This window comes from Panulirus ornatus, chromosome 2, assembly GCF_036320965.1.
Source record: "Panulirus ornatus isolate Po-2019 chromosome 2, ASM3632096v1, whole genome shotgun sequence".
NCBI classification, from domain to species: Eukaryota; Metazoa; Arthropoda; class Malacostraca; order Decapoda; family Palinuridae; genus Panulirus; species Panulirus ornatus.
The window spans coordinates 21,144,679-21,170,853 of NC_092225.1; the positions used below are offsets into that span (position 1 = coordinate 21,144,679).

General features: G+C 37.3%; 1 protein-coding gene across 6 annotated transcripts in view; it reads left to right on the forward strand.

The window, feature by feature from the left end:
- The window catches only part of trio (trio Rho guanine nucleotide exchange factor), a 630,725-nt gene that overhangs the window by 204,350 nt on the left and 400,200 nt on the right, over positions 1-26,175 (forward strand). For all 6 annotated transcript variants that reach the window (XM_071671150.1, XM_071671126.1, XM_071671117.1 and 3 more), the window contains 9 exons: positions 461-629; positions 3,581-3,742; positions 4,945-5,127; positions 7,639-7,746; positions 10,778-10,932; positions 15,078-16,641; positions 22,050-22,277; positions 22,436-22,584; positions 23,922-24,012. In XM_071671150.1, coding sequence (XP_071527251.1) covers positions 461-629; positions 3,581-3,742; positions 4,945-5,127; positions 7,639-7,746; positions 10,778-10,932; positions 15,078-16,641; positions 22,050-22,277; positions 22,436-22,584; positions 23,922-24,012 — 2,809 coding nt within the window. The remainder of the gene's footprint in view (positions 1-460; positions 630-3,580; positions 3,743-4,944; positions 5,128-7,638; positions 7,747-10,777; positions 10,933-15,077; positions 16,642-22,049; positions 22,278-22,435; positions 22,585-23,921; positions 24,013-26,175) is intronic.

Consider the following 26,175-nt stretch of genomic DNA (forward strand, 5'->3'; position numbering starts at 1 on the left):
ACGGTTTAAACAACTATGATCTAACACATCTTAAAAGGAGAGCTTTCCATACATCCTAACTTTTTTGTTTTCAAGATTTGCATCACAGGATTTCTGTCCATGACTGGGCCTTCGGAAAAATGGAAATGAAAAATAAGATGATATGTAGTGTGATTTATGTCGAAATGTTATCTTAAAAGTGGTCTTGGAATTAGGACAGTTTTGACCACCTCATATTTTTAGCTTAGTTCCCAAGTACAATTTAAGAGGAAAGCAAATAGATAAGTAAGATAAATTTATGCACATGTAAAGTATGTTGCTGTAAAGATAGAAGAAGCGAATGATGGGGGTCAACAAATAAAGTGACAGGAGGAAAGGTAAATGATTTTTGAGATTTTTGATATTGGCTAATCATAACTAGAAATTACCTAAAAAAATAAAGCCATGCAGTAGTCTTTAAATTGCTGTTTTATCATTCTAGATCTGCCAGTGTAACCCCTGAAACTGGATGTGGATCTGTAGAGGGTGTTGAAGAAGCACTAGAACGACTGGTTAAAAAACGTGATGAACTGGAGAATCAGTGGGCTAATCGCAAGCTTCGTTTGGATCTACTACTTCAGTTGAGACTCTTCCAGAGAGATTCCGTAGAAGTGAGGTTCTTTGATGTGATAAAATGGTTTAGAATTAATTAGTACTTTAGTATTTTTTAGTATGATGGATTCTTGTGGTGGATATTTCTTCACTGTAGCATACATGTATATATACATCACATATATTCCATGTCTTTGCCTTATGTTTTTGTTATCTGAGATGGCATGGCCAACCAATGGCCCAAATGATTGCAGTCTCATTTATGTTTATTTATGTATGGTTACCCAGTGACTAGAGTTCAAGAGTAAGGGTGTAGGAATTTGAAAGAGATAGCAGTTGAGATTTTGGATGAGCTAGTATCATTAAGCTTTAGTGTGAATAGGGTGATGTTTTGGAAGAAGGTTGATAGTGTAAGAAAACACAAGAACAAATGGACACATCAGTGAAGGAGGCTAATTGGGAGGTGGTAACAGAAAGTGATAAGATCAGATGGAGTGAGTATTTTGAAGGATTGTTGAATGTGTGGAAAGTATGGAAAGAATAGGTTCTGTTTGTGGGGTCAGAGACGAACATGTTTCAGGGTTTAGTTTTCCTGGCAGTATTGTATGGATGCGACTCATGGCCGTTAGATGAAAAGGTATGGATATATTGAAATGAAGTGTTTGAGGAGAATCTGTGGTGTGAGAAGGGTTGTTTGTATAAGAAATGATAGGGTAAGAGAGAAGTGTGTTTGTAAGTAGAGAATGTATGAGAAAGTTGAAGAGGATGTGCTGCAGTGCTTTGGACTTATGAAGTGGATGAGTGAGGAGAGGTTGACAAAGAGGATATCATTGTCAGAAGTGGAGGGAACAAGAAGGAAGAAACCAAGGAGGTGAAAGGATGGAGTGAGACATGCTCTAAGTGCTTAGGGCCTGAATATGTAGGGGGTTGTGAGATATATGTAGAACAAAGCATATTGAAGGGATGTGGTGTACAGCTGAAGATGTGCTGTCATTGGGCTGAACCAGGGCATACGATGTAGTTGCAAAACCAGTTATGGAGAGTCTGTTGCCATGGCCACCCCCATGAGGGAGTTCCAGTTGGGAACAGGCATCAGAGATATAGATAGTAAAACCACAATAAGTTTTGTAGGATTTGGGCGTGGATATGGGGCTCTGGTTTTGATGCATTTTAATTGGCATCTAGAGAGTGGATGTAAGCAAATCGGGCTGTTCTTAGGGAAGAGGAGACTGAGAAGTGGAATGATAGAGTGAAGGAGTTTTTGAGTTATTGTGGTCTTAACATGGAGGAGGGTGACGGATGTGCTGGGTATAGCGTGAATTAAGGTATTATGATACATGGCACATGGTGTGCTTTGTACATGACAGCTAGGGAGTGGGTGTGAGTAAATGAAGACATTGTCCATTTGTAATCGTTGCTACCTCTTTAATGAAATAGGGAACAGGTATGAAGAGGTAAGTACCAAAATTTAGAACAGAAAATGATGGACTCATTATTTGCCTGACTTAAAATACTAGTTTGCAAAAATCTGATCTCATTAATTAAACCATTGACTTCTCATGTGAGTTGTTGATAGATCCCTAAAAAGAGATGATTTTGAATGGTAAGTTTAGTTCATTCTTGACAGAGTGAGATGCAGGTTTGCCTGAAAATGAACTACTTTTGGTTTGAAGGTGAGCTGGTTTTGTCATGTTAGCTTATTTCGAAATACAACACTTCTTGATAAGAAAGGAATTTAGATATTTAGTAGGTGTAGTATAAGCATAGATCATTGAGTGCAGCATAAGTATATCAAAGTAGTCATATAACCTATTCACCTCTTCATGATTGTTTTGTAAAAAGAGATTTGAAATGTTACTCTAAACACAAAAGATAAGGAACAGTTGCTATTTGTGATGTCCAGACTTAAAATGGCAAGAGCTGGATCGAGTGAAAGTTGGTCTCACTGCAGTATCAGTATATGCACTTTTATTAAATATTTGAGAAATGTTCACAAAGTAGTCATTCTTTAGCATTCCCTTTAAAGACTTTACAAAGAAACTTTATAATACAAATAGAATTTCCAACCAAAGCTATTTACCAGCATTACATATACCATTGCCAAAGGTCAGACAGCTTTCTAAAAGACAAGGATTGTATAGATATCAAGACTTTATCAGTGTCCTGGCTGTTATTGTTTGCTGTCTGACACTTGAGCTGTGGTGACTAGAGGTAGATACAGGAATTAATGCAGCATCACAAATGACTCATGAGTGCAGAAGTTCAGCCTGAAAAGTGCATTTTGTTGAAATCACAACTCACTTTGTTATGCAAATGAACATTTTCTTTTTTGTGTTTCTGAATTGGATTCAGTTTTTTTTCTTTATGTTGGTAGTAGAAGTAGGATTCATTAAGAAAGCATTCTGTACTTTTTCATTCTTTGAAATGTTAACAATGAAGCAAACACAACAAGAACTGAATGTTGTTTGCTTATAGTAGAGGTGAGCATTTCCATCCTTCAGTAAGAACTTGCAAGAAGCTGTGATGCACATGATTTTTTGATTTATACATTAGGCTCCTTCAAAACAGTTGCAGTACTTAGACATGGTAGAATTTAGAGCTAGCTTGCTCCTTGGTGCAGTCTGAACCAGGTACCTATCTGTCAGAAGTGGTTATAAGTATTCCTTTTAGTGGGATGCAGCACCTGATTTAGTAATCTTGTATTTAAGTGGGAGACTTCTTCATCTGTTCATTCATTTCCTGTTAAGAAACTTACATTAGTTAATTATCAGAAGGAGAGTTAATCTCCTTGAGTGATGTGATGTCTGTGTTCTGGCTTTCTGGCTGCTAATTCCAATAGTTTTTAATGGCATTGTCAATTCGTAGTAGTGTCAGTTGTAACAAAAATGCAATCAGTACTAATATTTTTTCTATTAGATTTTCTTTTAGTTCTTGAAATTCACATATTTATTAGAGAGAGTCTTATTTTTTACCTGAACATTAAAGTGATTTCTTGTGTTTCTTATCTCAGCTTCTTAGTCAGCTGGATCTCTGGGCAGAGGAGTTGCAGAACACAGAATTTGGCCGAGATATCACTGAGGCAGAGCAAATGCTAGCACTCCACAGTGACTCAACTTCACATATGCAGAATGCAACATACCAGGTTTTGCAGAGTGGACAGGATCTTCTGCAAGTTAGTAATCATCCTCTCTAGTTTTTACTTTTCAAAAAGAAAGAACAGAGAATGGGGCCAAGTGGGGATTTTCCATCTTAGGCTCGATCCTCTCTTCTTAATGCTACCTTGCTAATGAGGGAAATGGCGAATATGTATGAAAAAGATATTCCCTCAGAGGCCCAGTCCTCTGTTCTTAATGCTACCTTGCTAACGCGGGAAATGGCGAATAGTTTGAAAGAAAGAAAATATAAATAGTAGTGAGTGGAGCAACCTTCATTCTTTTTGTATGATTTTTAGAGCAGGGAAACAATGCTTGCCTCATTTATATGACAGCAAAGCCATATTATAAGGATCTTCAGCAAATATTCCAAACCTTGTCTCTTGCTATTAGAAGCATAGGGATGCATAGGTGTTCAACAACAATGATATGTGGGGAAATGAGGCATAAACTTTCATAAGTCATTATAATGAGCTAATACTTGGATTTGGGTATTTGTTCCTGGTTATTTATTTATTTATTTTGCTTTGTCGCTGTCTCCCGCGCTTGCGAGGTAGCGCAAGGAAACAGACGAAAGAAATGGCCCACCCACCCCCATACACATGTATATACATACACGTCCACACACGCAAATATACATACCTATACATCTCAATGTACACATATATATATACACACACAGACACATACATATATACACATGCACATAATTCATACTGTCTGCCCCCATTCATTCCCCATCGCCACCCCGCCACACATGAAATACCAACCCCCTCCCCCTTCATGTGCGCAAGGTAGCACTAGGAAAAGACAGATCCATTTTATCCTTTGTGTTAAGTAGGTGCTCTTAATCAGATATTCTAATATTTTTCATTTTATCACTTTCAAAGACTTTTATTACATGTTCGTTACCCCCCCACCCTGGTTTAGATATGGGCAGAAGTGCCTGTTGGCACCTTTACATAATGGTTTTGTGATTAGGGAATTTTGTGAATGTTGTAAACTAAGATAAATGCAGTTTTAGTCTCTTCCTCGCATATATCAATGCTGTATCTAGCATTTTGATAATCATCCACCTGGTATGTCGTGTGTATTCATCACAACCATATATCATCTTTGTTCAGATCTCAAGCAAAAAAAAAAAGTGTGTTTGTTCTTTATTTCAGCCAGTCTTCTTCATTGTATCTGCCTGTCACTTTTAAAATTTTCATTTTATCTGAAGCTGCTGGAGACCTCAGGGATTCAGATCCATGCTGATGCAGAGTCTGATGCAAATACGAAAGTATCCATGTTGCTGGAATGTATTCATGAGCGGCAAATGGATATAGAAGTTCTGACGGATATGAAGCGAGTCAAACTGGAACAGTGTATTAACCTTCTCCAATTTGAAAATGAAGCCAGCCAAGTGAGTGCAAATCTATGTTAGTCTAACTTTTGATTTAAGATAGTGTCAGACTGTGCATACAGGCTGTATGTTGTCATCTGTTTAGGGAGATGCAAATGAATTGATGAATGGAATGTTTTAATGTTTATGCAAGCAGGTAGGTGAATGAATGTTTAAAGTGTAGATATGAAGATTAGAATGTTAGCATTTGTTGGCATAGTCACTCTGAGAAGGCCTAAGATTAAATTGCCTTTTGACATATAAACTTCAGGTCTCACCATAGAAGAAAAGATTTACCAAATTCCACGCTTATAGTAACTAAAGTGAGCACAACTCTCCATCCCATAGTTTTCACTGACTCAGACCAACTTGCTGACTCTTGGCATGGCAGTACTCATTTTGATTTGTTCTATCAAACAGTGTATAACTGGAGAGTATTATATATCATATATCATAGTCAGACAATACCAGATGTGGAGTATTTTAATTTGTAAGAATTTCAACATTTTAGAATTTAGCAGTTGTGAAAGACTACATTGATCAGAAGGGATTTAATGGTTTTGTAAGTTTTGCAGTTTTTGATTTGTTAATGACTAGTATTTACAATGTATTAACTATCTAGAACACATAGATAAACAGGTAACAGAAGAGGTAGTGGTCACTGATGAGGGTATCTGCTAAAATGCTGAGACTTTTTTTGTATGTCTTCCTAGTTATTGGTACCCACCCAATCAGAGATAGTCATCTAGTCTCTTCTTGAATGAATTGTGTTTTGGAATTTATAGCAGTTGTAGGCAATTTATTTCAGTTTTCAGTTACCCTATCCATAACAAAATATTTCATTATGGTTGTGTTAAAGGATTCCTTGGTACTCCAAACAAAGCCTCCATATTGCTTTTATCAGAATTTTCGATATTCTGAGACAAATTTTTTGAACACCTAAAAAACTTGTGTTAACTACTTTGATTTGTGCACCATATAGTCATCCTGTGAATGGAAATGCCAAAGGATTACAGAAGTCACAAAGGGTCTTTGTCAAGCCCCACTGGGGCAGATACTCATTCCATAGATCGTTGCAAAAGTGTTCATTATCTTTCATATAGTAATTATACTGACTAGTTGCAAAAAATGGATGCAATCTTGGAATATTAGGCACTTTGTTATTAATGATAATGTTTGTCCCATCTCTTGTATTGTATGTTTAGACATATCCATAAAAGTTTCTGATCTTATTGTTCTTAGAGCAAGTATTGTGAATAAAGAATCAAAGACAATTAAAGCGTCTGCAGTGGTGATTTCTATAAGTACGTTGGACAGTTCAGTTTGTAGGATAGATGTAGAATTGCTTATTATAACTTTTACACTGATATGTTACCATTGGGCTGGTTCATAGTGGTAGCACATCCAGCCTTCCTGGTGGCAGAGTTGAGAAAGTCATCAGTGTCAATGCACCATGCTGTTAATTTCAGTTTGGTGTTTTTGTGTATGTTCAGGAGCACTGGTTTTGGCTAATTGTTGAAGTTGAAGAATTAAGTTTCTAAAGAATCATTGCTTCTGGTGAGAGAAATTTTGAGTTGCTAAATCTTTCCTTGTATAGCCTTTTTCTTAGTGCTACCCCTTTCTGGACTTTCTAAAGCTGTCTTGGTCTGTTTGATAATGTAGATACCAAAATTGTACTGCATATGTAATATGCAGTCCATCTAGAGGAGTAAAGAAGTTGTGATGTTTTGCAGTGAAAGTGTCTTGCAGTGAATCCTAACTACCTGTTTGCTTTTTTAGCAGTGTCTGTAATTTGCTATGAAGTTTTGAGGCACTGAATAAAATCTTGAGAAACATCAGGAGTATAGATGCCAGAAAATGAAATTAAAGCTTAGCTGTTATGAAATAAGTATAACCCTTGAACTAATAAAGGTATCATATTTTTTTTATCTTAGCTTTTGCCCCAAAATTTTGATGGTGTAAAGGAAAAGAAAGATTCAGTAGATATTTGTATAAAACATGTATGTTGTTTAGGAGCGTACATGAAGAATGTGCCTATAAGACTAAAAAAGGTACGTTTTCATTTTTTCCATATATTTAATTTTTTCATATTTTATATTGAGAATAGGAGGAACTCTGACATGAATATTTCTTGGGAATATCTCATGCTTAAAGGAAACCACATAGGAGAGGAAGGTTTTTCATGTTTCTGAACTTATTTTTTTTTACCAGTGTTACACCTTGGCTTAAGAATAGGTGTAAGCAATCATTGAATATGATTCGGGGTGTTTAAGTGTTGTTGATTAGTGAGTGTGAAGTTAAGACTAAGAAGCTTTGTGAAACAATTGAAAGAGGGCGATGAATAAGTGATAGAAAGAGAATTGAACAAATAATAACTATGATTATTTATTTGACTGGCATCATTTATGTATGGTTTAGATTAGTTATTTGCACTCTTCTGTATGCATTTGCATAGTGTTTCTGAAATACATTAATATTATGTTTCCTTTTCAAAATGCACTGATGATTTTTCTTTTCTCCTGTAACACATAGGTAATCAGTTGGATCAGGAATGGAGAAGCAGTATTGGCTGCTAGTTTCACCATACCCAGTTCTTTAGCTGAATCAAACGCTCTCTCACATGACCACGAGCAGTTTCAGGTGAGTTTTTAGACATTTTTCTTATCTTTACGTCTATCATTTTGTGAATTTTATGTACTTCATTTTGTGAGGTGTGTTACAGGTGTTGTCTGTAGCTTGTAATATCATTATGTTGAATATTTAAGTTTTAAGTATATAGTTTTCTAATGGGTATAATATAGGTTAATAGATCATATCACAAGTGAAATGACAGGAACATGCCCCAATCATGGAATCTCAGATGGCAGTAAAATAGAGGGCAAGAAAGAGAATGAAATTAATTATATCTCCTTGAGTGTCTCTAGACTTTACTTGTAACAGGAAAAAAGCAGTGGGAAGAGTGAAACATGATATTAGGAAGAGAAGTCCACAGTTTTGCTATTTAGGGAGAGGAGGTGTGATAATGGTCAGTTTTCATTTGTGTTTTCCTTATGGAATCTTTTAGAAACAGAATTTAAGTACATGCCAAGGGTCCAGGCCTTAGTGGCATATACATATGCAATGAGCTCACAAGAACAATGACCAAAATGAAACCAATGGAACAGGGAGAAGACAGCAACATCCCAGCACACAGAAAGGGATGGTTGAAGAGAGGTGATTGCTGGCAGGTTGTTAAAATGGAAGTTCGATTCCATTCTGCATATCCCATATATGCAAGCAGTTGATTCTCCATGTTGGGGCCTATAAACTCCATGTAAATATTGAAAGCTACTCTCAAGAGAAATTATTATGGCACCTAAACAATACTCTCAGTTTTTTTAATGTTCTCTTTGTGGGGTTTCAGGATGGATAAGATATGGGTATACCCAATATGTTTATGTTACTGCAAACATGAATTTCAGCATTTTGAAGTGTAAGTGTGAGATGTAGGAAGAGAAGTTGGGAGAAACTGGGTTTTTGCACTGTTTAATATAATCATTCTGAGATGCAGTGCTGGTCTTTTTTAAGAGAGGACATACATACAGCATGAGTAAAATAGCAAGTATAAGAGTGAAGAGGGAAGAGATAGGAAGGTGAACTATGTAGAGTGGAATAATTAGCATAAAATAGAATAGGGTTAGAGGTCAGGAAAGAAGATAGTTGATAGAGAGAAAAACTGAGTAGGCAATTGGACTGAACCCTGAAGGGCGTTATGGTTGATAGGGCAATAGGGAGCAGTTCCTTTTTAAACTCCTGCTACAGTGGATGAGATGGAGAGAAAGTTGAGAATAAGGAGAGACAAAGAAAATTTTAGAAAGTTTAGGATGCAAAGATTCTGCCATGCCCTATCAGATGCTTTAGAGATGTTGAGGGTCTCAACAAAAGATTCACCAAAATCTCTGAGAGGGAAGGACAGAGGTGAGTTACATAGGGGAGGGTGATTGCCAGTAAACTTCACCACAAAGCTGTATTGGTGAGTTAACAAGAGTTAAGTGGACTCTAAAAACTTAGAAATTTGTGGTGGAACAGATTTCAGTTTAAAAGGGTGAGATTAGTTTTCACTCTTAATGATAAGATGCTTACTAGCATAAGAAAAGAAAAGTTAGTGTTTTAAGTGAGGGGCACAATAGACAGGCAGTGAATTGAACTGGTTCAGAGCCACAATCCTTTGAGATACATGGAGTTGTGCCATCCAGACCATATACCTTTCCCGTTTATAACTAGGAGAGTTCCTGGAAGACTTTACACAAGGAAAATGTTGAAGAGAAAATACGTTTAGCAGGGTAAGATGGGGTGGAGGGCCAAATATGGGGCGAGTGGAAATTAAGGTATCAAAAAGGACAGCTTTATCAAAAGGAGAGTTAGCTTTAGATTGGTCATGTTGGAAGAATGGAGGAAAATTTGATATACAGAAGTTAGAGGAGATGCTTTTGGTTAAGGACCTGAATGATTTACTTATATAAGGAGTCAAATCACTTTGATAGCTTTTTAGGTTTACAAGACTTGAGGAAAAGAATATGCCTGAAGTGTCATATTTCCTCCAGTTCCTAATTTTTCATGAATGGGATGTAGCCTAAATTTTTCCCAAAGATGTGGGTATTTTTTTGATCAGAACAAAATGTGGTGGAATTGGACACTCTGGGATATGGATTATTCAGAGAGCATTATTTCATGTGGTTAGCAGTTTTGTTATGTTTTATTTGGAGAGAATGAAAGACCAGGCGTGTGAGACATGGTCTAAAGTGAAGTGGATAAACTTTTTATAGAGGATGTTGAGAGGTTCTCTTTCTTTTTCAAATCTGGTGCCAGTTAGTGTTCTGAGAGCATTTAGTTTTTGTGTTGATGTTATTGATGTTGGGAGAAGATGTCATTTGTGTTTTGTTCATTAAGAGTGATTGTCCATTCAAGGTGATTGGAGGTACATGTCTAAGCTGGTTGCATATCTTTCTGGGGTTAAAAGAGTGATTGATGACTTCATTGGAGATGCAGGAATTCTGTTTTTAGTGAGCCAATGTTTCAATTGTTTAATGTGAAACTGCAAGTTTGTTATTGTGGTGTCAAGATGTTGTGATGTGATTTTGAGTTAACTCAGTTTGCATATGCATGTGTGTGTGTGTGTGTGTGTGTGTGTGTGTGTGTGTGCGCGGGGGGGGTAGGCAAATTAGGCCATTTCTTTGTTCCTGTGCTACCTTGCTAATGTGAGAAATGGCAAACAAGTCTGAAAAAAAAAGAATGACTAACTTTGCAATTTTCATTCTTGTAAGTCCAAATTGATTTTAGTTCAAGAATTTTTGGCAGGTTGTCTTTAGAAGGTAAAACCTGCATGAGAGAAGATAAATGTTATTTGAACTTTTAATCCTATTCAGAGTTGGTATACCAGGTTGATTTTTAGATTTCCCTGATAACCTTAAGATATGTTTTGTATGCATCTTTGTATAGAAAGTAGTTTGTAGTTGCAGCCGTTATGGAAAAGAAAAAATGCTTTTGTCTAAACATGACTTTTTCCCATATTACAGCCATTTTGATATCTGGATATTGGAGTTTGAGAATGTTTGAGATTTGCATGCATAATAAATCCTTGGCAAAAAACTAATTTTTCAACACCTTTTGTTATATTTTTCCCTTTATTTAGGTTGCAATAGAAAAGACCCATGCTGCTGTTGTTCAGATTCATCAACGGTCTTCAGCATTGCGAATGGCCAAGCACTATAGTCCAGAACAAGTCATGGAAATCGAATCTAATGTCACCAAGAGATGGGAGAAGCTGGTTACTTGTGCTGAAGACAGGTAAAAGATCATGAATGTAGATACATGTGGTAAAACTTGAAACTTTTTATTTATTCATATTTTTAAGTACATTATTTGCTAATGATACTGTTTTTTCCTCCTTTTGGTTATGGTTTGGTTACCTCCCTTTTTTTTTATATATATTTTATCACTACCTATGTTTTCATCGTGGGTTTCTATGTTGTTTAAAATTTTTTTCTTCTCTACTTTTGATATCCTTTTGGGTTTCCTTACTTTATTTATTTCACTCATTCATGTTTTAGTGCAAAGAGCATTTTTTTACCTATGAAAGCAAATAACTATCTGAAGGGGGCATAATTCTGAACTTTCTCATCTCTGATTGCAGTTTAGTGCTTCATAATGGAATAGCTTCATTTTACTGTTCAAATGTTATAAGGGGGGTTCAGATGTATATATGTCGCCACCACTATACTTCTGATGATTATTAACTCTCCAATAGTAATATTTCTGTGCAGTACAAATAAGGTACTGAAAAGCATTTATCCTAGAAAGAGGAGTGGCTATCCTCCCTATTTTTATTTTATTTATTGTGAACAGACATGAAACAAAAGTATAAGGTAAGATTCTGAATATCTCTCTGGTGATAGGCATGATTCTAAACCTTGCCATTTCTGATTGCAGATAAGTACTTTCTGATGAAATAGCTATATTGTCAGTTTACTACTTGGATGTTGTACTGGAATTCAGAAGTATATGTAGCAATCAGTTTACTCATAAAAATATTCACTATCTATCCTTTAGGGGATATTTCTGTGAAAAGCAAATAGGATATTGAAAAGCTGTTGCACTAGACAGGGGAGTGGCTCTCATTTTTTTTTTTTTTATTTGCAGCAAGCAGGTATGGAAAATTAGTGTAAGATTTAAGATGTAAGGTTATGATCTGTGGCTCAGTCATCTTATTGCATTTTTCTTCTCATTACTTGATAAGCATAAGCCTTATAATTATGATATTTTTGGAGAAAGTTGTCTATATCCTTTCATAGTGATTCCTTGCTTGTAATTGAAGTTGGTAATACCTGTCACCCACAGTTTTACTGATAGCTTCTGTTTTGTCCATGGGAAGGAGATTTGAAATTTGCTTTAAATAAAAATCTAAACTGATTTGTAATAAGGAGAGATAAGGGACTAATTTAATTTGTGTTTATGTGATGTATATGAAGAAGTTTTCATGATATGATAAGTCTGGGCAATACACAAAGCCTCAGTTAGTGGTCATTCTGTCCAAGGATCTAAAGTTGGGTTCAACTCAAAATGTCATGCCAATGTGTGTGTCCCTGCAGTCCACACTCAATATTGAATAGAGTATCCCTTTCTTATTATTTCAAGCTTTCATGTGCTGTGGATGATATTTATTGGATAAAAGCAGTGAAACATTATACAAGTTGAAATGTCTGTCAGTTCAGCTGTCAGTCATGACTCATAGCTCATGAGCTGTCTGACTCACTGATCTTTGAACAAATTTTGGAAGAAGGTATGCTTGCATAGCTCAGCATTCATATACTTATACACTTTATGATCTGTGGTCCCAGCCGGTGGACATGGCCACCTTCATGAGTGCTGCAGGAGCCTCATAAAGATAAAAGGGACTCCTGAGGCGGGAAGTAAGTGAGTATATATTCATTTATTCATTCCCAGTTACCCCTGGAACTCTTTCTAAGAAAGAGTCCTAGTGTTACCCATGACCTCTCTCCAGAGATTCTTTTAGCCCAAGACTGCACTACTTCCCATAGCAGGGAAATGTAGACTTATCTGTGGAGATAAGTTTTTTGACAAGACTGTACTCCCAGTGATACTGGCTTGCCAAAGAAGACTTTTCACTTGTGCTGTAACCTTGAGCATTTATGTACCATAAATTTGATAGCTTTGAGTAGGGCATTCAGTAGTAAGTGCCATCTCAGCTAACATAATCAAAATATGCACACTTTTAGTCAGTTTTGAAAAGGTTACTCATGTAACTACAAAGAAACCAGCATAAATGGATTGGTTGGTGAAAGAAATTGGATTGTTAGAAGATGTTTTTCAATATTTTTACTGACATGAAGCTTCAGGTCTTTAGGGCTTAAGAGAATTGGAAGCTGAAGGAGCACAATTCAGAACTGTATGTATTATCAGTAGAATGAATCTAAAAAAGGGGTGAAGATATGAGTAAGGTGTATAGGATGAGGAATTCATTTGAAAGGCATTTGAAGGAAAGTATATACTGATGTATTGATAAATTGACTTGAGGGTCAAGTCAATTGGGAGGTAAGTTTGAATGGAGAAAAACTGGAGGAAGTAAAGTGTTTTAGATATCTGGGAGTGGATCTGGCAGTGGATGGAACCATGGAAGCGGAAGTGGATCATAGGGTAGGGGAGGGGGCGAAAATCCTGGGAGCCTTGAAGAATGTGTGGAAGTCGAGAACATTATCTCGGAAAGCAAAAATGGGTATGTTTGAAGGAATAGTGGTTCCAACAATGTTGTATGATTGCAAGGCGTGGGCTATGGATAGAGTTGTGCGCAGGAGGATGGATGTGCTGGAAATGAGATGTTTGAGGATAATGTGTGGTGTGAGGTGGTTTGATCGAGTACGTAACGTAAGGGTAAGAGAGATGTGTGGAAATAAAAAGAGCGTGGTTGAGAGAGCAGAAGAGGGTGTTTTGAAATGGTTTGGGCACATGGAGAGAATGAGTGAGGAAAGATTGACCAAGAGGATATATGTGTCGGAGGTGGAGGGAACGAGGAGAAGTGGGAGACCAAATTGGAGGTGGAAAGATGGAGTGAAGGGGGTTTTGTGTGATCGGGGCCTGAACATGCAGGAGGGTGAAAGGCGGGCAAGGAATAGAGTGAATTGGATCGATGTGGTATACCGGGGTTGACGTGCTGTCAGTGGATTGAATCAGGGCATGTGAAGCGTCTGGGGTAAACCATGGAAAGCTGTGTAGGTATGTAAATTTTGCGTGTGTGGACGTATGTATATACATGTGTATGGGGGTGGGTTGGGCCATTTCTTTCGTCTGTTTCCTTGCGCTACCTCACAAACGCGGGAGACAGCGACAAAGCAAAAAAAAAAAAAAAAAAAAAAATTAATTGTAGAATGTATGAAAGGCGGTATTTTGAAGATGTATGACAGTACTGTGGAAGGTCAGAAGGTGACAAGTAAACCATGTAGAAGGCTAGAATCAATGATTCACTCATGTCTAAGGGTGTCTTAGATGTTGGAGGACATTTGATCCTGCATAGTGACAGTACCTAGATGAAACTGTTTGAGGGATAAAGATTGCAAGTTTTTTGACAAATTTAGTTCTTATGCAAAATGAATAGATTTGATGTTTGAATGATGTTGAAGTTCTGTTTTATATGGTTATTGTTAGCATTAATTGAAGGTATGCATTCACTGTATTTTTCATTTAAGGTAATTAAGTAGGCTATCAAGTATTAATCACAATTTGTTTTTCTTTTGTGTTTACCATTTCTTACATCGGCAAGATTTTGCCAGGAACAGACAAAGAAATGGCCTTATTCATTCATATCCACTTTATTGCTGTTTTGTATAAAACACTGGAACCAAAGCCTGTCCGCAACAATGCCCCATTGGCCTATCCATGGTTTCCTTTGACTGCATCAGGTTCCCTGGTTCAATTCATAAGCAGCACATCATCCCTTGTAAGCCACATCACTCCAATTTGAAATATCCCTTGTTCATCTTGCACCTTACTGAATGTTCAGGCCCTGAGCCTTCAAAGCATCTTTCACTCCATCTTTCTACCTCTTCCTTGGTATTCCTTTCCTTGTTCCCTTCACCTCTGACTTGTGTACCTTTCAGTCATTCTCTCCTTAACCTTTCTCGTAATACATCTAAACCATTTCAGCACACTAGTGCTTTACTGTTAGTATTACTCATTTTGCTATTGTGCTCCAAGTATGTATAGATAAGTTTTACCTTATGTATATGGAAGTAAGATAGGAAAAAAAGTGTTATGGTGGATATACTGTATGTTAATGATTATTTTCTTAAGATTACCCTAGTTTTTCTTTATAACCTCGATTTGAAAACTGTTTCATATGCAGCTATAATGATGCTGTATGATTTTCTCATAATAATGTCTGAAGCCTTTGGACTCATGCATTTCACACTGTGTTTCAGATACAAGTTGGTTCAGGCATCTATCACATTCTACAAAACAGCAGAGCAAGTGTGTTCAGTGTTAGAGAGTTTGGAACGTGACTATCGGCGAGATGAGGATTGGTGCCAGAAGGAGGTGGCAGCCCCTGGTGCTACATCAAATCAAGGGGAACAACAGCAGCCACAACAACCACAGCAGAAGCAAGAACAACAGCAAGTGACGGGTCAAGGAAGTCAGGCTGGGTCAGATCGAGCAGCTTCAATTTCTCTTTTGATTAATAAGCACCAAGAACAAAAGGAAGGATTTTTGAAAGCCTGTACACTTGCCAGACGTACTGCTGAAACATTTTTGAAATATTCGAATAGATCTCAGAATTATTATAATTTGAAGGGTGATGTTGGGCTCAGAGGTCCAGAGACCAAAGTTAGGGGTATCTTAGAAAATCTTATGGACCAGGAGAATAAGGTACTTGATCACTGGACGCAGAAAAAGAAGAAACTAGACCAGTGTCAACAGTTTGTTCTTTTTGAGGGATCTGCCAAGCAAGCTTTGGACTGGATCATGGAAACTGGTGAAATGTACCTGTCTACACATACTAATCTTGGTGATACCAAAGAAGAAACTGAAAAGTTATTAAAGGAACATAACGAATTTAAAGGTACAGCTAAGGATACGAGAGAACGAGTTAAATTGCTATTGCTCTTGGCTGATTCCTTGGTTGAAAAAGGTCATGCTCATGCTGCAGCTATCAAGGACTGGGTAGCTCGTGTTGATTTGGCTTATAAAAACTTCTCAGGACGCATGGATAGGTACCGTGTGCAGTTAGAGGGTCGTTTAGGTATTCAAAGTGAAGATAGCAAAGCCTCATTGTCTTTAGATCGTCATAGTGACCCAGCCTTGGAAAATAAGGTTGGAGCAGTGGTTTCTGTAGCAGAAGTGGCAAATAAGGAAATTAGTGAGGAAAAACGTAAATCTGCTAGAAAGAAAGAACTAATCATGAGAGAGTTGCTTCAGACAGAAAGGGTTTATGTTAAAGACCTTGAAGTGTGTACTAGAACTTACCTCTATGAAACTCGGCAGCCCACGTCCCCATCTGGACTACAAGGCAAAGATGGTATTATTTTTTGTAATATGGAGGATATTTTACAGTTCCATAAAAACATTTTCCTCCAAGAGATTGAAAAATATCAGTGTATGCCTGAAGATGTGGGTCATTGCTTTGTAACGTGGGCTCCTCAGTTCGATGTTTATGTTAAGTATTGTAAAGCTCAACCTGAGTCAAATAGAGTGCTAGTCAGTCATGCTGGGACATTCTATGATGAAGTTCAGCAGAAGCACAATGTAGAACACCCCCTTCCAGCTTACCTTATCAAACCAGTCCAGCGCATTACTAAGTATCAGTTATTATTAAAAGAACTTTTGTCATGTTGTGAGGATGAAAATCAGGGAGAAATCAAGGATGGGTTGGAGGTAATGCAGAATGTCCCCAAGAAGGCCAACGATGCTCTCCACTTGTCTATGCTTGATGGCTGTGATGTTCCTCCCGATTCTTTGGGAGAAGTTATTCTTCAAGATACTTTTCAGGTTAGAACTTTTTTATTATTTCTATAAGGAATGAGTTTATATTGTTTGCAATTTTGTGCTTGTATTTATACTGTATCATGCTTTTTATAACTAAACCTTTACATATAATTTGAAAATAGTGGTCTAGTTGGGAAATATTTTGTATTTTTTATAGTCAATGAAATTACAGTATATTTATAGGAATAACAGCACAAGAAAAATATTTGTACTTGACACTTTTCATGATTCAGATAGGCTTTCCCACCCACTGAACATGAACCCAGCTAGCCTAACAAAGCATTATCTATTCTATGAAAAATTATGGCATGGGCCAGCCATTTGTAGCCTTAGAAAATATTGATAACTATTGGGTCATTATGATCTCATGGTGTTAAGCTCATGTTTCACATACTGTCAGACAAGTGAGAAATTTCTTTCTGAATTGCAGCTAGGGTGTAGTGATAGAACTCTTCCGTTTTGATTAAAAACCATATAATTATATTCTCATCAGAGTTCATAATGCTCAAGTTTCATTCCTTAACTAGCTGCTGGAATAATCCTGTCATTGCCCGAGTTTAATGATTGAGAACTCCCATTCATTGAAGTCAGTATGCAGTATCATATTGCTGTGAACTGTGTTTATGGAAACATATTATTTTTAATAGATTTCAAGAAAGTTTATATTTCCTTGAAGCTGGTTGGACTGCTTGTGTCTTAACACCTGTGTTCCCTTAGACCAATACTTGCAAAGCTGGGCAACTCCTCTTATGGATTTTACTCATTGAGCTCCATACTTCTGTTTCAAGGCCTCCCTTTGAGACTGGGTGGTTGCCAAGATGGCATTTTGTGATAATTTTTCCCCACAGGCTGTTATCCTTCAGCCATGCCCATTACAGTCCATTCTTTTGAGTTTTCTAGGTTAGGAATGGAATGGATTGCAGGTAGATTTAGACAAACAGGCAGATGAAGAGTGTTTTATGAATACTAACTCCTCTAGTATTGAAAGTTGACTAAGATAAAAAAAGAAGTTTTTAGCAAAGTTGGAGATAGTTTGAGTTGCCTTCTGCCAGTGGCCTGTTAAGCAGCTCTGCAGTTCACAAGCAAAGGAAACACTATTGCTGTGGCCACCCCCTTAAGGTGTCAGAGATATAGATAGATCAGTTGATAGGCAATTTTATAAACTTTTATGATTTTGCTATTATGGAAGAATTATCTTTGAATCATATTGGTTATAACAAGAAAAAATTTATTTTTTAAGATAATGATAATCATTAAAAAAATAGGTTTTTTTTTTGTTTCAAAAATTTGTATGTACTTACCCTTGTCTCTTCTTTTTTCATTCACCTCCTTGTTTTCAGTTAAAGTCATGTTTTGATGTGGACTTTTGTCCACGACTGGAGCCTCCAATGAAAAGAAAAAAGAAATCAGTGTTTCACTGTAGGTAAACTATACAGTAAAGCCTGTGCAGTAGTCATTCACCTGGTATTCAAGCCTTACTCCTGAACTTTTTTAGCTTTTTGGGCTGAAATTTCTAAAAAGCTAGTTTAGATTATTAGAGTGAAAGTAGTAGACAGAAATCACATCTGAAGTGATTTTTTTTTTTTTTTTTTTTTTTTTTTTTTATACTTTGTCGCTGTCTCCCGCGTTTGCGAGGTAGCGCAAGGAAACAGACGAAAGAAATGGCCCAACCCCCCCCATACACATGTACATACACACGTCCACACACGCAAATATACATACCTACACAGCTTTCCATGGTTTACCCCAGACGCTTCACATGCCTTGATTCAATCCACTGACAGCACGTCAACCCCTGTATACCACATCGCTCCAATTCACTCTATTCCTTGCCCTCCTTTCACCCTCCTGCATGTTCAGGCCCCGATCACACAAAATCCTTTTCACTCCATCTTTCCACCTCCAATTTGGTCTCCCTCTTCTCCTCGTTCCCTCCACCTCCGACACATATATCCTCTTGGTCAATCTTTCCTCACTCATTCTCTCCATGTGCCCAAACCACTTCAAAACACCCTCTTCTGCTCTCTCAACCACGCTCTTTTTATTTCCACACATCTCTCTTACCCTTACGTTACTTACTCGATCAAACCACCTCACACCACACATTGTCCTCAAACATCTCATTTCCAGCACATCCATCCTCCTACGCACAACTCTATCCATAGCCCACGCCTCGCAACCATACAACATTGTTGGAACTACTATTCCTTCAAACATACCCATTTTTGCTTTCCGGGATAATGTTCTCGACTTCCACACATTTTTCAAGGCTCCCAAAATTTTCGCCCCCTCCCCCACCCTATGATCCACTTCCGCTTCCATGGTTCCATCCGCTGACAGATCCACTCCCAGATATCTAAAACACTTCACTTCCTCCAGCCTCTCACCATTCAAACTCACCTCCCAATTGACTTGACCCTCAACCCTACTGTACCTAATAACCTTGCTCTTATTGACATTTACTCTTAACTTTCTTCTTCCACACACTTTACCAAACTCCGTCACCAGCTTCTGCAGTTTCTCACATGAATCCGCCACCAGCGCTGTATCATCAGCGAACAACAACTGACTCACTTCCCAAGCTCTCTCATCCCCAACAGACTTCATACTTGCCCCTCTTTCCAAAACTCTTGCATTTACCTCCCTAACAACCCCATCCATAAACAAATTAAACAACCATGGAGACATCACACACCCCTGCCGCAAACCTACATTCACTGAGAACCAATCACTTTCCTCTCTTCCTACACGTACACATGCCTTACATCCTCGATAAAAACTTTTCACTGCTTCTAACAACTTTCCTCCCACACCATATATTCTTAATACCTTCCACAGAGCATCTCTATCAACTCTATCATATGCCTTCTCCAGATCCATAAATGCTACATACAAATCCATTTGCTTTTCTAAGTATTTCTCACATACATTCTTCAAAGCAAACACCTGATCCACACATCCTCTACCACTTCTGAAACCACACTGCTCTTCCCCAATCTGATGCTCTGTACATGCCTTCACCCTCTCAATCAATACCCTCCCATATAATTTACCAGGAATACTCAACAAACTTATACCTCTGTAATTTGAGCACTCACTCTTATCCCCTTTGCCTTTGTACAATGGCACTATGCAAGCATTCCGCCAATCCTCAGGCACCTCACCATGAGTCATACATACATTAAATAACCTTACCAACCAGTCAACAATACAGTCACCCCCTTTTTTAATAAATTCCACTGCAATACCATCCAAACCTGCTGCCTTGCCGGCTTTCATCTTCCGCAAAGCTTTTACTACCTCTTCTCTGTTTACCAAATCATTTTCCCTAACCCTCTCACTTTGCACACCACCTCGACCCAAACACCCTATATCTGCCACTCTGTCATCAGACACATTCAACAAACCTTCAAAATACTCATTCCATCTCCTTCTCACATCACCACTACTTGTTATCACCTCCCCATTTACGCCCTTCACTGAAGTTCCCATTTTTTTCTTATTATATAAATAATAGGGGATAGGGGAGAGAGAGAATACTTCCCACGTATTCCCTGCGTGTCGTAGAAGGTGACTAAGAGGGAAGGGAGCGGGGACTGGAAATCCTCCCCTGTTCTTAACGCTACCTCGCTAACACGGGAAATGACGAATGGTTTGAAAGAAAGAAAGAAAATAAATGTAAGATTGTAAAGTTGAGTACATTTTTAAACATCTTGATAAACCACGGGGTTAGAAAGGAAACCTAAGTCGAGCTAAGGGTTGAAGGAAAGTTTGTAAATTATGAGCATGAGAAACCAGAGTTTACATGTGGGAAGATTCTTGATATTAATTTGGTTGATGTTAGAGTACTATGAAAATAGTAACCACAGTTCCGCCAACCTTGGCTAATGATTTACCCAGTGGTTTTGATTGAGTAGCTCAGCTGTAGCTGTCAAGTAGTAGAATTACTGTTGTTTTAGTAGATGAATTGTATCATGCTCAGCTACCACATTTTTTAACTCCTCAAGAGTTTGTTATTTCATTCATGTTGTATTTTGGATATTTTATTGTGGCATTTATGGAACATTTAAATGTACAGATTTTCCATTTGTTGACCTAGAAATGTTATCAACTTTATAGAAATTTGGAGGCTAAAAAATTAGTGTTTTCTTAGCAGAGATTGAGTGGCTCATGATTTCATTTTTTCTAAGACCTGGAAATCACATTTATTTTCAAGTCAGAGGTTTCATTCATGAAAAGCAACTAATCAGACTTAAGAAATTTAAAGAGAATAATTTTTGAATATGGGGGCATTGTTTTCGCATTGGAAAACACTTGCTCCAGTGCCAGTATAATAGGGTGGAGTAGAGGTCTCGTAAGGTATTGAAATCTATATGAAAATACCTTGTCTCACGTAAGACTCATGATCCTGATAGAGTCTTGGCATAAGTGCTGATGGAATGTATGAAGACACCTGTTAGGCTGCTCATAATATTGAGCAGTGCTTTGTTAGAGGGAGGTGTTGTGTCAAAGGAGAGGAAGAGGGCAAATTCCTAGCCTGTCTTTAAGAAAGGCAATTGGGAAATTGCACCAATTTTCAGACCAGACTCATTACCAAATATGATTTGGAAAAATTGCTGTAGAAATAATCAGAAAGAAATTGGTTGACTACTTTCTGAGGAGAAACTACCTAATCAAGAGACAACATTGATTCAGGAAAAGGATTTTATGTAATACAAATTTTATAGGCATTTAACAGTATAGAGAAGAATATGTTAAAATAAACTTTTCACAGCATATATTAGACAAAAACTGGAATTTGCCTCTCACTGTTAGTCATTCCACTTAACCCTCTAGCTCCTTGAGATGCATATTTAGGCAAAGCGAGCAACTCGTCTTATGTGCTGAATTTTCTGCAACATGGTGTACAGAGTGAGAAAGTAAAATGTGCTACTATAATTTTGGAAGCCCATGTTTCACTGTATCACCATGGGAATTGGTTGAGGGTATATGCAAGTGACTGCAGAGGCTGTATGTACTTGATCAACCCCATGAAAGGCATGAAGGAAATGATTATAGGTAGGAAAGATTTAATTCAAAATTTTTTTTACACAACTTCTCTGATGACATTTTCTGAACAGATGGCAAATGATGTATACTTTTTTAGTATTGATACCAGAGATAGGATGATATCATGGAATCATTGTTTGCAGAGGAACAGCATAACCACTGCAATATTGAACTTCTCCCTTACTGCATTAGTGCTCTTGTAGTCAAACAAGACCAGCTGATCTACTGATTTTTTTATTTTTTTCTCTCCATTGATTTTTAACAGGCCACTGTATGAGATCTATATGTCAAGAGAAGTCATGTCTGATAAAGCATAGAAATGCAGCAACTTCCTTTAACATTGTATTGATAATTTTTTCCAGGTATGGGATCCACGGCAACTAATCAGAAAGGGTCGTGACCGTCATATATTTTTATTTGATCTATACTTAGTATTCTGTAAAGAAGTACGTGATCCTAGTGGTAACAAGACAAAGTATGCATATAAGCATCGTCTTGTCACATCTGAACTTGGGGTCACAGAACACATCGAAGGGGATGAGTGTAAATTTGCTGTTTGGACTGCACGAACAGGAGTTAGTGATGGCAAGGTGAGTAATGTGCATTGTCAAGATCAGATCTTTATTTGAAACAGAATGATATTGTTTTAGATTTTTTTATATTCTTAAACTGATACAAATTGATTTAATAAAACAGACCTTTTTGATTTATTTCAGTATCCTAATTAATGGTATTCATAATTTTGCAGATGATACTCCGAGCCAACACCTTAGAAGTGAAACAAACTTGGGTGAGGAAACTTAGAGAGGTAATCCAGGAGACTTATCTGAACTCTGCCTTACCCCTTTCATTGGCCAAGTCCCCTGCTAAAACTCCTAAGCAGAACCGTGCCAGCAGGTAATACATGTTTCCTCGTAGTGATGTGTGAATATCCTCTTAATTGAATACTTTTTTGTGACTTAGTAGATTGCAGTTGTCAGTTTTTCATGAAGTTTAAACTATTTCATAGAGGAAATGTAAATGCTGAAAATGTAAAAGATAAGTAAACAGTAGACTGCATTGATTAGTTTAAGAATCACTATGAAATTGATTGAATGAATTGAAAGTAAATGAAGGGTAAGAGGGAAGTAGAATTATAATTGGAAAATTTTTGTGAAAATAGGAATGTGCCGAAATAGAATAGAGAAAAACATATTTATCCATGTGAAATGATGGGGGTAGACTGCATTGATTAGTTTAAGAATCAGTATGAAATTAAGTGAATGAATTGAAAGTAAATGAAGGGTAAGAGGGAAGTAGAATTATAATTGGAAAATTTTGGTCAAAATAGGAATGTGTCAAAATAGAATAGAGAAAAATGTATTTATCCATGTGTAATGATGGGGAGTAATAGTGAGTAACGAATATGAAATCATGGTTTCCAGGTTTTTATGAGTAAGAATGAAAAATGTACATTTCTAGGACTTAGTTTGGTGAGTTGTATGACTTCTAAGGATAACATATGTATTGCTCTACTTTTTTTACAGTGAGCTCTTATAATGAAATGTGAAGTAATCAGATTATGTATGCACAATTTACTGGAATTAACAAGTGGGGTACAGGGTATAGACCAGGGACCCTGTTCTGTTAAGATTCCCCCAAATAGTGCTTGTTCCCTTGGATGAAAGCAGAGTGTCTGTAATTACTTTTAACAAGAGTTTTAGGTGATTTGAATGTTAGAGCAGTAAATGATGAATGTAAAATGTTGGAAGTTATAGACCCTATCAGTAAGGAAAAATTGTAAAACTTTGTGAGACAAGGTTAAAAGTTAATGGGGCCAGTCAGTCAGTGAGATTCCTTATGATAGTAGGTTTTAGTATTTCAAATGTTGCTAACATCCTTACATTTATAAGAGAGAAATTTTTTGAAATCCATTGCCCCCAAATGATTAATCATGTTTATTTTTTGTATTGTAACCAGGGTATACCTGGCTGGTAAACAGTATTGCTAAATTGTATTGAAGAAAAGTGTTATCAATTCATGTAAGCATGTTAAAAGTCTTTCCTCTTTATTTGTATATGTATATATGACATCTTTTGATATGATTTTGTTTCTATTTTGAACTTAATAGAAGATTTTCCCTCTCATATGTTTGCTCTTGCTATTAATTACATGCAGATATTTTCAGTTTATGGTGTTTGAAAATGTATTTGGATAACTGATTTAAAATTTGCATATATTTTCTCAACTTTCAGGGACTTAGAGGAGTCTCTAGATGAAAGTGCAGAGAACACAGACCGTAACTCTCTTGCCTCCTACTCTTCATCCAATACAGACTCCGACAAGGTAAGTAGATGAACTTGGCTTGCTAGTTGGTATTTTTATTACCATTTCATTTTATTTGTCATCTTACATTTCATGTGAAACGAAAACCATCGTTTACTTGGAATTGTGTGTACAGCTATCCCAGTCTGATGTCGGGGTTATGCTCCAGAAAAACCTTTTGTTACCTAAAAATGTCATTACATGAGCCATTGAAACGCATCATATAAGTGGGGTTACTTTCTTCATAACCAACATTCCATATCTTATATGTAAGTATTGAAAGTACATGCAACATTTTAGCCTAAGATCTACATGTCACAAATATACATGTCACAGGATTATGTAATGATGTAGACAGTTATTTCAGCTGTTTCATGTGAAGTCAACTATTCCCAGCATGTAAGCCTCATATTAGGTAAGCAGCCTTCTAATGGCTAAGGACCAGAAGATATATTAGTAAAAGAAGAATTTTTCATTTTATAAGGGCACGTTTGACTCTGAAGAACATTGTTTTGATGATTATCAGAAGTAATGGAGGTGATTATGGGATTCTGGGAAAGGCAGGAGTTACATGGCTCAAAATGCTTTGTCCCTATGCAATAGGCATCAAAGTAAAAGCAATCAAACCACGATTTAGGGCATTAAGATTTAGTAAAAGAGATGTAGGACTTCATTCCAGCCAATAAATGATCAACACAGCTGGAAGCATTTTGGCTGGCAAAGCAGCACTGGTCCCAGAGAAATCGCTATAAGCTGCACAAAGAAGACCATGAGCCTTCCCAGTGTGCCAAAACTGGCTTTTCAAGAGGGGATTGGACATGCAATGATGGAAGTGATAGAAATAAGATTGTGGTCAGAAGGCCTCCATAGGGTCAGAAACAATACATGTTTAGTGAAAGGAGTTCAGAGATAAAACAAGTCAAAGATGTTGGAGGAGTGATTTTGATGGTCAGAAACTGTACTGGGTGTTTAGTTGTTTTCTCTGTGGTGTACTTAAAGAGTCCTTACATAGGGCATTTGATCTCATGTTGGGAGGTCAGATATCTAAAAGTTATACAAAGTTGGTGGAACTGGTGGCAGGAAAATGCACAAAGATGTGCTAAATAATTGCATAATTTTTGAGCCAGATGCTTTCAAAGTTAAGACACTCAAAATTTCTGAAGTGAACATTGTGTTTTTGTACAACAGTAATTACGAACATACCCTTGGGATGGAAACAGTGATTTGAGATTTGATAATATAGAGGAGTATTATCTCGGACAGATGAGTTTTAATGGAGATCAGGTGGAGAAGTAAACAGATGATGTTCACCAGAGGTGAAGTTGGATCTGAGATTGAATATTGCCAGAGTGAACAGTGAAAGAGCCAGCTCAAGGAGCAGTATAAATGAGTTGAGGTGGGTTGCTCAGTCACTTCATGGCAATCAGGAGGGCCCTAGGAACCATTCATGTTTCCTTGACCAGTGGGATTGTTCTGATTCAGCGCCGGAGACATATAATTGTGGTGAAGTTTCATCACATACTGTTTAGGATTGAGGAAATTTAAGAGTCATCTTTCTGGCCATTTATTCATACTGTGTATATTTTCTTGCAATACTTTGCTTTCTGTTTCAGATTCTATATAAAAAGATATTTTAGTATCGTATGTAAATAGGTATAGGTCATTGCTATTTTGTAGTGTTTCGTGTAGTTTGTTTATGCATGAAACAGAGAGAATTGGGCCCAGCTAGAACCCTTGAGGATTCCTCGTTTTACACCTTTCCATTATGATGATTACCCATTTATCGTTACCTTTTCTTTTCTGTTATTTAGGGAAGCTTTTATCCATTTCACATATAAATTGCAAGATTGTTTTCTCAGCAATTGCAATAAATGTTTGTTAGAGACCTTTTCTATGACCTTTATAAACCAGTATGAAATATGTCACTCATTGTCACAGTCAGTTGTAAAAAGAACTGCAGATCGGCCAGAATGAGGGCTAGAGTGGGCCGGGGTGAGGGCTAATGGTTGGTGTGGGCCGAGGTGAAAGTAGTGGGCCAGGGAGTGGGCTGGTGAGTCTGGCCAGAAGTGTGGTTGGCCGTGGATAGGGCTGGTGGGCCAGGGAGAGGGTTAGTGAGCTAGGGAAGTGGGCTGCAGTGAGGTATAGTCGGCTGAGATAAGGGCTGGTGGGGCAAGATGAGGGCTG